Source organism: Chlamydotis macqueenii, chromosome Z (genome assembly GCF_036417535.1).
Source record: "Chlamydotis macqueenii isolate bChlMac1 chromosome Z, bChlMac1.mat, whole genome shotgun sequence".
In the NCBI taxonomy this organism is placed as follows: Eukaryota; Metazoa; Chordata; class Aves; order Otidiformes; family Otididae; genus Chlamydotis; species Chlamydotis macqueenii.
The window spans coordinates 24,341,487-24,354,367 of record NC_141593.1 but is presented as its reverse complement, the minus strand read 5'-3'; the positions used below and the strand labels follow the sequence as shown (position 1 = coordinate 24,354,367).

Below are 12,881 nucleotides of genomic sequence, written 5' to 3'. Positions count from 1 at the left end.
ACTGAAAAAAACCTAAGAAAGACACATCTATTCATGTCCATTTCATACACTTGTATTAAACTATAGAATTTCATTTTGAATGAGTATAATGCATTATCAGGCAATATAAATTTCTTGGCATTAGCCATCATTAAGTAGTAATACTCAGGTTGGGAATGACCAACTAAGAGGTTAATATAATTCATGCTGCACAGTGCAGAACATCAGTTTAAAAATAGTACTACTTTTCCTGTGTAAAAGGGTATGTACTAAGTACTTCCAAGAAGTGAACTCAAGTAGATCTCACAGAACAGCATGACGAGCTGAAACAGGTTTTCGTATATATTTTTTCCCCAAATACCACTTGCAATAAAATAAACAAGACAAACGACAATACTATAGAAGAAGAAAAAAATATTCACTTTTAACACATTTTTATTGAACCCATGACTGCTTTGTGAAGGTAAAAGGTGACTGTTTATTTTTTCATCCTGAAATGGTGTACACGTCACATAAATAAAACATGGCACTCTTCCTGCATCCATGAGATTCTGCAAGAGGAGACTCAATTTTTGTTTACTCTCGTGGCAGAGTTGATTTAATGCCAATATATATATACATTTTTATATGTATATAAAAAATATTTCAGTCATTGTTTCAGAGTTTTGAAGGTATTCATTACCTAATCTCTATTTCAACTATTAATTCATTTAAATCTAGAATTTACTTCAATGATAATGTAGTGCTATTTAAAAGATGAACAGGTTCATCACAGTAACATTTAGTTAATGTTCCCATTCTTGTTCTCAGTAAAAACTAAGTGCAATTATGTCTACATAGTATCTGTGAACTCCAGTTTCTTATGGTGCAGTAAATGAAGGGCTATTTTCTAAATTCTTATCATTGCTGGGCATTTCTGGTAGGCCACTCAAGTTGTTACAAGCAAATTTTTTTGCCTGATGTACGTTATAAATGGAAACTGTTCTGTAATGACTCTGGCAGACTGAATACATTCTATTTCGAATAAAAAAAAAAGAAAAGAAGATTTCAGGATGCTCTAAAGCACCCTGAATATTTCAGCCTGACCAGAATATGCCTTCAACCACTGTCTCTAAATGAGTGTACGCAACAGTAAGTACATCTTTAATTTACTTATTGTTGGTCATAACTCCGTTTTGTGGAAAACCTCCTTTAAAAAAAAAAGAGCAAGAGAAAGCAAGATCAAATTAGAAACTTATCTACAATCAGGAAACCTGTGGCTGAGCTAGGAACTAAGGTATTATTTTAGGGGGCCTTTTTGAGACTCAGTCACAAAACAATCCATCCCTATGCGATAAGTCTCATGTGATGGATAGAGTAAAGACAAAGAACACCTGTATACTGCAGACACTTCAGTCTCTTGATTGACACTCTCACCTAGTCTTTGAATTGATGTCGAGAACACAGGCTGTACAGATCCCTCAGGGATGCAACAAATGAGGACTCTGTCATGGAGGAGCAGGTGTCAATAGTGACAATCATTTCAGTGCAATCGCACTAGCTGTACCATGTTTTTATGGTGAAACAGAATTTTATCATTGACCGTATCAAATACATAGGAAAATCCAGCTGGGTTAATGTTAATGCAACGCAATACAAATGCCCAGTGATGCAAAAAGGACTAAATCCAACAAAGAGAAATATCAGGTTATTAGTCCTGTGTAGGCTATGGGATTCTCACCATTCCAAACAGCCATCTTGGTCATCAAAATTTCAAAGAAAAAGATTGTTCTTTGCTTTAAAAGAAGATACTTTGCTCTTATTGAATTAGCAAAATTCAGGAGGCTAAATAGACAATTAACACTCTGGAATAGTTCTAGTACATGCTAGGAGAGATGTATGTATTTTCGTATTCCAAGACCAGGTTAAGAGCTTCCAGTTACATCTTGCTGTTGTTCTTTCTGTCCTCTCAGTTTTCCACATATGACAATTTTCCTGTTTGTTCCTGTCACAAGTGAGAAGCCATACAGATTCACAGGACTAAATATTTTGAGTCAATTACATTAAAAGCTGTCATTAACCAATAATCATATCAATTCCACTGACATCCTGTACCACAGCTTTTGGATGAAATGGATTGATCTACAAGTAATATCTGGAATTTAGACAGAGCCAATGTCTTTCTTGGCTGATCACTGTTTTGCTTGCATATATGTAGGAAGGTTAAGGAAATGTTCAATTTAATGTTCAACCTGCATTTAAAAAGATCTCTATCCAACTGAAAAAAAATAAAGTTCTAAGTTTAACTAGCTGGATAGCATAGGTCAAAAATTAATGTGGGAAAAGCAAGCTGCTTCTTACAGATGATACAGCTGAATAAGGCCATTTACTTTCAGAAACAGGAACAGAAGTAAAAAAATCAGACAGAAGCTCTTGAAAGTACTATGCTTTAGAAGGCTACCTCTTCCCTTTGAAACAAAACCAGGAAAGGACAATCTCCTATAACTGTGTACAGTAAAGTCTAGATATTTGATTTTTCTATATACATTCAGATACAGAGCTGAGGAGTACTTAGGCTCAAATTAATATCTGCTTAGGATTCTATGTTACAGTACACTTGGCTACCTTGTATAGATAATAACATTTTCCCTAATATTATCAAATGATGACAAATTTAGAACTTTAATATGAATAACAAATTCTTATTAAAAGACGGTTCCACTATGAATGACATGTAATCCTACCTGTGTATGTTATCTTGACCAGAAGGGACTACACCCAGATTTGCTGCTTTCACCACCCTCTCAATTATTACAAGTCTAGTAGAGTTCTGCGGGGCAACAGCTATTGTAGCAGATGTCTCATTCATTCCTGTCAGCATCCCTGAAACATTAAGTATTTCATTATGAATACTTTAAGACTTTCTTGCTTATTAAGCATAAAACCAAAATAAGACTTCTAAACAAAAAAAGATATTTGCATTAAAAGTCAAATCATTTGTCAAGAAAAACAATTTATAAGATATTACATAATTACATTAGTTTAACGTATTACTTGCATTGCTCTATTATTAGAAACAAATTACTAATAACTCAACAATTATATGTGTGATATTAATGCAACTGTGAAACTAAGATGGTTCTTTTTCACAAAAAGCATAACTTAGAAGAATGCAAACACAGAAGTGAAATATTAAGTAAGACTGATCTGGAAAAGTACAGCTTAAGTAAGACCATATACAAATACACCTAATCTTTCAATTATAAATCCACTGCATTTAATTATGATTTCATATCCAATTGCTAAAAATAATCTTGAAATTCAGATAATAGTAACTGGTTCAATTTCATGAAGATAAAGTCATCACATTAGAAACTCAGAAATTCAGTTAGTACCCACCTCTCTAAAATGTAATGATAAACTATTTGATTAAAATTATTTGAATATCACTAAAACCGGAACATAAATATTTCTGTTTCTGTTAATGCTTATATTTTAATGAGATTATATCCAAATGTATAACAAAAAAAAAGTAAATAAGGAAATTTTGTTCAAGGACATTTTAACAAAAATCCGCACTTCTCTCTTCTATCGACAACCATTGTTTAGAAGAATGATCTGCTGGATGCTTGTGTTGAATAAAGCGGAACAGTATTTACAACTTCAAATTGTGTATGTATTTTTACACTATGTTCAGAAGCTGAAAATGCAGACAAACAACAGAGTATGGTACTTTCGGCAGCAATATGAAGCATCTGAAATCCATGAAAACATTAACAATGAAAACAATGCAAAAGTCTCAAAAGGCTCGTGTTTTAGGGCTGCACACACATTTCTAACCCAGAGCAAACAGCACTAAGTTTCTTAATAGAGCAGCTAAAACAAAAAATCCAACATTTTAATCTGCTAGAATGTGTATTAGCTGCTGTCACAAAATAAGAAATATCAAAGTAAAAATGGAACAGCTGATAAGTAAATAACAGGATATTTTTGAACATTATCTGCTTTTGAAGAGAACAAAAATAAGCATACAACCTCTATAAAGATCAGCTCTATCTTGGGAATAGAACATTCTGTTTCAAATTGTTTAACTTCACTATTAGGCAAAAGCTTTAAAAACTACATACACAGACTAAAACTGCTTTTAAGCAGAGCACAGGGACTGACATAACACTGCTGAGAGATGTGTGTACTCATTTAGGATCTAAACCTTCTCCATTAAGCTCTATTGAAGAGCAAATGCTGAATAAATGAATGCAACTATGTTTATGTTAAAAGCCTGTTTCCCGCAGCATGTAATTAAAGGAAATGTTGTACAAAGCCAGTACTTTTGTCAAGCTCCTGTAAATGGAAAGATGGATAGCACTCAGAGAAGTGAATGCATTGCTTCATATTTAACCTTAACACTCTTGTCATTAATGGTTTGTCTAACTTGTTCTATAAAAGACAAGGTACTGCTCCATTGAAGTAAAATTAAAAAAATCAACTAAACCATGCTTTTCAGAACAGAAGATTCATTATCGTCGACTAATGTATTGGCATAAAGCAAAGTAACATCCTATCAAGTAAGGCACACATTCAATCTGCCTTTTCACCCCCCTTTATTTTTAACTCATGCTGTTTTATTGTTATAGGCAATTTGTACCACTCAGCATGACAGTGTAAACTGAATCAAGATTAATTTACATGCAAAAGAACACTTAGGAGAGCAGCATGGTAAGCAAATGTATTGTCTCGATTGCTGAGGTGGAAAAGAACCTGGAAAGAAAAAAGGGTGCTCTAATTAAGGGGCATCAAATATGATTGCTCGTGGTAGTCAAGGGCCAGAAAATAGTAAATGTCCAACCATTTAAAGAATTAGCATATTGCTTGTTAGGAAGACAAGTTGGATATATAAATCTTAATAAAATTAGGTAAACAATTTGTTTACTTAACCAAGGTGTTTGGTGGGTTTTTTTTCTTTTCCAAATGTGAATCAGGTATACATTTTTAAAAAACTATTGACAAAAAAATGGTCTCTATACTTAAAGTGGTTTTAACAGGCTATTTTAAAAACATCTTCATAAAAATTCTGATTAATATCCAGCTACAACAATCACATGCCACGTTTAATTTTGCTTGAAACATGAGAATATAAGAAAACTCTAGTAAAAGCAGAGAGCAGCAATTAATCTGGGTTAACTAACTGATACAATGAAATGACTGTACACATTTTTAATAATAGAAGGAAACAAAGCTGGAAAAATTACATTGGTAGGTAACAAGGTATGTTAGCTACCAGACAAGTCCTATTCTCAACTAAGGCAAGGGGAGTTTTGCTACTAATTTTTAAAACCAGCAGGCAAGTAGCAATCCGGATACAGGACTCCCAACAGTACCTGTCTTACTCATGCAGAATTCCTGCTACAGAAATGGGACTTTTTATGGGGATGTGATGTAAAACAGGGTACAAAATCCTGAGGCCTGAGGATCAGTAAAAATATTTAACCAGAAAGGTAGAGAGTAGTGTGGTAATACCATTTTTATCCACTGCTTCCAAATTGTCAATCACAACATCAACCGCTAACTCAGCTGCTGCTCTGGGGAATTACCTCACTGGAGGATTCCCCAGCTCCGGAGGGAAGACAAGACAGTGTAGCGAGGCTAAGTGTATCACGCACAGCTTGTGGATAAATTCAGCTTTCGAGGTTCTGCCGCTACCACTAGATAACCTTCACAGCCATGAATATTCAATAACGTGTCTGTTCCCCTCTCCTTATGCTATCCGGAAGAAAATGGACATATACAAATGTAACAGACAATGCAAAACAGCAGAGTGTAATTGGGTAAAGATGTGTAGCAATGAATTGTCTCCTACATAGCAGTATAACACTGGCTATTTCCTCTTTAGCATCCTTATTAGGTTACACATGCAATTTAGATGTAAAAATTCTTAAACCCCATACATATTCTCATTCTCCTCCAATATAAGCTTGCATTTCTAATATTCTCTTCACTCCTTCACTATTTTTTACCTATTTGTTTTAGTTGCAAATAAAATAAAGCATCTCCAGGTACAAGACTTGAAACATCTTATGTCCAAAAACAAAAAACAAAGGAAAAAGAAAAAGCATGACAAGTGAAAAACAAGTTATATAAATCAGATTCATTTGGAGAATAGAGACAAATCTAAGTTAAACACAAAACAGAATAATATATACTAACTTCTAAATTGCCCTGCATTTATTACTGTAATTTGGAATTTTTTATTTAGCAAGATCACATCGTAATTCTCCCCAAATGCTAGCTGCTCCTAGATCTTTGTAATAAATACGTATGTAAAATTTAGAACTGAGACCTGTATTACCACAAATATTCTGAAACAGCTGGCATCTGTAAGAAAAAAAAAAGCAATAGAAAAGGTTTTTAAACCTGTGGTAAATTTACCAGCATCAAGTCCTGCATCAAAGAATGAATTCAGGAAGACACAGAGCGCGATACAGAAATGCCAAGAGACCTTCATGGATTTACAAATACTTCATATAAACAAATTTTCAAATAGCTTTATTCAGAGTAGCCTTTCTGCTCTATTAAACATAGCAAACAGCTGCCAGATTTATTCAGACAAATAATCAACAACCATAGAAGTAAAATGGCAGAAGAAAAAGGAATTTTGGCAACAACTCCACAGAGGACCACAGCTATTCTCCAAGCACACTTCTTCTATGTGCTCATGGTTCTGTATGGCCAGTCAGGAGGAAAAAAAGCCCTCAGTCACAGTAAAACATACAAAAACTCTATCAAAATATCACAAAGCAAGCAATACAAAAACGTGGTGGTGGGGGGGAGGGGGGCGGAGGGGGAAGAAGCAGAGTAACCAGCCTTCCTTTCGCTACACCTCAGCCACAATTTTAAAAGGAAACAGTTTAAAATAAATGCGCCACAGCCTCGTTCAATCACTCACCTTGGTTTGCTGAGCAGGTATAAAGCAGAGAGGCAGGCTTTAGCCAGCAAAGGGTAAGAACAGCAAATAAGTACCAATCGGTTAAGAAAACAAAGCACAATCCTAACTTTTCACGCAGACATAAGCTTAACTGAAAATGATCTAGGCAATATTTAAACTACTTTCTTAATCATTCAAAAATACAAAAGCAAGAAATGCTCAAAAGCAATAATTAATACTATGTAGCATTACTCATTGGAGTTCTTGACTGCTTGATGGATATACTGAGTTTCTGAGCCTTACACAGCAATGAGACAGGATCCCATGGGTATATTCTCATCTCAATGTGAAGAGATTTACACATGTAAATCCCCACATACTGAGACAGATGAGTAAACACTATTACATTTGAATGCATCCAAAATGCAATAATTTATATTTTAAAATATCCAGGAATTATACCTGAATGAAGGGTAGCTGTATGGACTGCTCCATTTAACACACGAAGCCAAGTACAATTTTCTCTAATTATTTTATATAAAACATTCAAGTCACTAAAAGCTCTTACGGAGGTTCGTGTTTGGACCAGCATCAGAAACTTACATTCTTTAAGGACAGAACATTAGAATAATGCAGAAATACATAAAACACATCACCTTTCTAAAACAGCATTCCAACAAGAATATTTTTTTCATATGAAAGGAAAAAGTTTAGTTTGAAAGGAAAAGTAGCTGAGGAAAAGGTACACTAATAGTACTTAAAAGTAGCCTTGGAATAAAGACTAGTAAAGATAGACACCATATTAATGTAAATTTGATTTATTTTCTTAAGTGGGGCCCTGCTTTGCTGCTAGTGGGAAAGACATTCACCCTTCATGATAGGAAGCCAAAACAGCCTGAGCCAAAAGACAGTTTCAGGGTAAATGGTGGGCTTTGTGGCACACTGGAAAGCTCTCAAATATCACTGCAAATATCCTTTTAAAGATACTTTTAAATTAAACCACTAGTATCAGACTGAATACTAACAGAGACTAACACAAACAGCTACACTGGAAGTACTTGCTGGACACTTCAAAATTGAAAGGCACACAGCCCTCTTCTCATGCAAATACATTTATTGAAGCTGCTAGAATATTTCTCACCTTGCTCCTTCTTAAAGTCTTTCTCTGACATAGTGACAGGCAAAAGCAGTTCTCCAACAGGAGGCTGAATGTTAACATTGAAATGATCATCCTTTGTGCTGGGAAAAGAGGAATTACAGAGAATCAATCAAGTGCTTCAACATAGATTAATATATACCTATGAGTTCCAAATTCACTATGGAATCTACAAACAGTGTAATTTCTACCTTGTTAATCCAAAAGCCTGCTAATTTCTTACATCAGTAAAGCTGATGCATTTTCTCCAGTACAAATGTAGTATTAATATAGTACGCATGCTTTCATATTTCTGAAAATGTAACTTTTACTCATATTAATATTTATTTGTGATCTATAAGGCATCATACTCAAACGAAATGTTTGCAAAGGACAAATTATTATGCATTTTACAATTCCTTTAAAATAACTGTTATTCACAAATTCTGTCATCAGCAACAGCTGCCCCCAGGAATAGGGCTAAATTTAGGAAAGGTATAATTTCAGACAAAAAGGATTATTATTGTATGAAAAAAACCCAAACGAACCAAACAATAAATTTGGGTGTAAAAAAGACATGTCTTTGATCACTTCAATTTCACAACATTTTGTATATCCAAACAGAATCACACAGCATACTGTTTGATGTAAAAGCACAGTGGAAAATAACAGAACTTTTGTGACGGCAGAGAGTTAAAAAAATTACTATCAGTAGTAGCATACTACTATCAAATGCTACAGATCCCTCCTTAAGAAATAAATACCATACAGTGAACTTGCTCTCCCTACCCATTAAATTTTCCGAGTTTCCAACTATCTTGTCTTAGAGTTCTCCAAATCTACAGAAACTCAAGATACATTCACTCTGCTATGTTTGATTGACTAACTATATTGTAAGGGATTTGGCTAGCAACTCAGGATCAGTACATCCAGTTAGAATCTTTGTTAATACTTTGAGGCATGAGAAATTTTTAGAAAATAACTTTTTTTTTTTTTGCTGATGTATCAAATAGTCAATACATATTGATTACTGATAGGCCTCAGATATCCTACTTAAATATAATGATACAATAATTAGAATGGAAAATATATTTCAACAACTAATATCGATGGTATTTAAATTAATCTCAAACATGTGTTACTGATTTTTTAGAACTCTGCAACTTCAAAAATCTGAAATACGACAGCATAATGGAAAAAAACAGTACTATATCAATAATATAGAAAAACATATGTGTCTCACTCCTAAAGATGCAAGAGAAGACACTTGAAAATAGGAAAGCATTTTATGGTCCTATTCCTTAAAATCTAAATATATAACATAACTACCTAATTTCACAAGTAAATGCTTACGAACTAGTACATTCTTACTTTCTGTCTTCCTGTGTGTTACAATTATGCTTATGGATGCACTCTCAAGTACAGACTTTGCAAATAAGATTCAGCATTAATGACAACTTTGTTGAAAATTATTATTTAGTAAACAGACAGTGAAAGAATCCCTTCAAACCTGGCTAGTATTTCCTTTACAAACAATCATTTATGAAGTGCTGCTTTTACAAATTTGCTTAGCTAACAAATGATCATTTTTCCCCCCTATACTACTTTAAATTCATTTCTAAAGTCATTAGCATAGTAAAAGAGCAAGGATCATTTGACTAGTTGGCCTGATCAAGTGCACTGTAAAATGAGAAAGTAATTTTTTTTCTTTAATTTTTCCTTTGAAAATTGAACTCCATCAGCTTAAGAGCTGAAGGGAGTCTTTAATCAACTGTCTCACAACTTTTCGCTGTTTATATATAATACATACTCTCTCTCTCTATATATATATAATTATATAAATTATATAAATTATATATAAATATATTTATATATAATACATATATATAATACAACTAAAACTTTTAACAATACCTTCATTGGTGTTGTTCAACTGATCATTCAACCTATTGTACACAAAAACAGCTTTGTGTACAAGGATTCATGTCCTACATTCACTGGACATGCCATTTGTACATAAACTTGACTTACAACATGAATTATTAGTTTGCTTTGAAATGCTTATAATAATATTTTTACAATAAGAAGGAATAAAAGCATGAGCATAGACTGGGATTTACATCGCTGTAACTGCTCAAGAGGACCACTCAACACCACTGCTCTTAACAAACATCCCATCTCCCTTTCCCCTAGTGATTAAAACGCTAATAGATATCCTTTGATAAACCATGAACTCTTCAGTCTGCAAGCAGAAATTCTGATTGCTAGTTGTTCTTCAAAACCACTTCGTTCATTTAACTTTAGCAACTGGTTTACATTGCATTAGTTTAATTTCAGCATACTTCAGTAAATTCATTTTTCAGCCAGAGAAAATCACATTTACTTTTATCATTCTCCTTATCACACACTTAACAGGCTAAATATACAACTTCTGTTTATTGATCTGCATATCTTTTATCACATCTTTATATTAGAGATCTACTAATATTTAATTTAACAAAAGTAATTTCATAGTTCTATAGAAACACGGAACAATTCAGGTCAGATTAGGCATCTGGAAGTCACCTGGTCATACCTCCTGCCCAACCCAGGGTCACTTTAGTTCACCTTGCTCAGGGCCTTGTCCATTTGAGCTCTGAGTACCTCCAAAGATGGAGATTTCATCAGATATCTAATGGATAAGTCTAATAATAAAATTTAGTCTTGCAGTACAACTACATAATTTTCACCAATATCTAGTAAACTAAATTCCAGCATATTTAAATTATTTATTTATACTTTGAATACTATAATTAGTATGAATTATGTTTAAACAAAAAACTGCAGAAGTGGTTTGAAGCTTAAACATGAAAAATTAACAAGCTTCACTGAAGCATCTCTCCAGTGGTGTGCTCTAACATGCCTGGAAGATCGAGCTCAAGAAGCTTATCAGAAAAAGTTTCTCAAGCCAACAAAACAATTGTTTTTAGATTTCAAAAATTAAAGATTGCATTTTCTGGTATTAGCAAGTGCCAATAAGCTACACTCTTAGTGGAACATGTATGCTTAATAAGAAGTCTGCATAAGGAAGCTCTAAGAGAATCAAATAGGGTCATCTGAGAACAGTACCTTGCCACTAGTTTGCAAATTTTGATTTGTATTTAATTGTGAACTTAGGGGCAAATAATGTTAGACATCATTACTCTTATTGTTGCCTTAACTGTTAAACTGTACATACTATATTTTTAAAAGACTTCTATCACTTTCATGATGTAACTCCAAGGATTGCAAGAACTTATCTTCTGATGTACCCAATTAAGATAACAAATGAGAGAAGATAATGATCCCACAGGAACACAGGGAGACTTACCATCTCTAGATAAATTACACTAAAAGACTAACATTCAATGCTTTAGAAGATGCAGTTTTAACTTTTGTTCAGATGGTTGCAGTGGAGCAACTAGCACCTGTCATTTGAAATTAGTGCCCATTTTCCTTATGCCCTCTCTCTTCCCTCAATTTTTTTTAAAGGATTGGCTCCAAAGTGTTCCCGGGAAAGAAGTTCTCTGCCATAACAAAAGACTTGAGGACAATGATGGAAACACTTTCTTTAAAAGTAATAAAAATAATATTATCACTTGTGAATGAGTTCTTATAAGATTACACAATGGCAGTCCTTAAAGTTTTAATTTTGAAAGCTTTTAAAAATTATTATTCTAATAAGAGGCTGGGGATTAGTCTTCTTGATATTTATATTATCCTTTTTTGTTTCACTTCTAATAGCTGCTTGACCCAGAATACATCTATTCAAAACCAGCTCATTACTTTTGTCTTGTCTTAAAAAAAATCTCCACAGATGATAAAAAAAAAAAAGAATGGAAGAGGAAAAGCAACTGACTAAGTTCCTGCAAAACACATAATGGAGAATTTTAGGAGACACTGCTCATAGTCTTGCTGAAGAAAGGAAAAGATGGCATCCTGCTTTTACAAGAAAAAAGGCCAGGGTAATAGAAGAAACGAGAGTAGTTGTTCATGCCCAGCTTTTCTTTTCCCAGGTCAGTTATCTATCTCAATATAATTGCTTTTTCGTACTGGGCCAAGTGACTACTTTAGAGTAATGAAATAAAGAGAATAGTACGAGATTGCTTGTCTTAATATCCAACATCTGTAAACAACTTGGTGATCTGCTGACAAAGCACTAGGGAAGGAAACAGCAAGAAACAAGTGAAGATGCAAGTGACAGTGTGGTGAAGACAATCCTGCATCTCTAACATTAGCTTTTGATATAATCCATAATGTATTCTACTACATAATTTTCATCTGAGGCTTTTGTGCAAGCATCTACACCTAAACGCATGCTTGCACTCAACACAAATACTGACTGCTACTCAACTGATCCTCTTAATTTACTCCTCTTTGCAGGCAGAAGTTCTACTTGGGAAGACTCCTACATCAACGCAGAGTGAGGTAAGAGAATTTCGTGCTGAAAAAAATCTCTTCCTTGGAAGGAAAACTTTAGAGCAAAAGCTTTTACAATAAGGTAGAACCTGCAGACAGCAGACTGAACAGTTTTTCAATCTCATTCATGGAATTTACTTTATTTAAGAAAATGCTAGATTCTTCCTGCTACACCAGCTTCTTCTGCAGTAATCAACAAAATCCTCTCTTTGTACAGTCCAGAGCAGATGTGGTGAAGAGACAACTTTCTTCTCTATCAACATAACAACAGAAGAGTATGAACAGGGTCCCAGCTCTTCTAATAAAGCTAGGATATAGGAAATGCCAATATAATGTAACCAGCTCATGCTTGTAAAGACCTCCGTCACATATCACACTATTTTCCCATGATCTCATTATTCTGAACAAGAATGGAAGGCATAAAAGTTG

At 33.9% G+C, this 12,881-nt stretch overlaps 1 protein-coding gene across 2 annotated transcripts in view; it reads right to left on the bottom strand.

The window, feature by feature from the left end:
* The window catches only part of AP3B1 (adaptor related protein complex 3 subunit beta 1), a 164,463-nt gene that overhangs the window by 10,755 nt on the left and 140,827 nt on the right, over window positions 1-12,881 (bottom strand). Inside the window, exons 25-27 of one of the 2 annotated variants that reach the window (XR_015261512.1) lie at window positions 8,022-8,119; window positions 6,902-6,938; window positions 2,703-2,841 (exon numbers count right to left, since the gene is read on the bottom strand). Coding sequence is in view for 1 of the 2 variants with exons in the window: in XM_086771530.1 (XP_086627656.1) it covers window positions 2,703-2,841; window positions 8,022-8,119 (237 nt within the window). In the remaining variant the exon portion in view is untranslated. The remainder of the gene's footprint in view (window positions 1-2,702; window positions 2,842-6,901; window positions 6,939-8,021; window positions 8,120-12,881) is intronic. The other variant, XM_086771530.1, reaches the window with a different exon arrangement.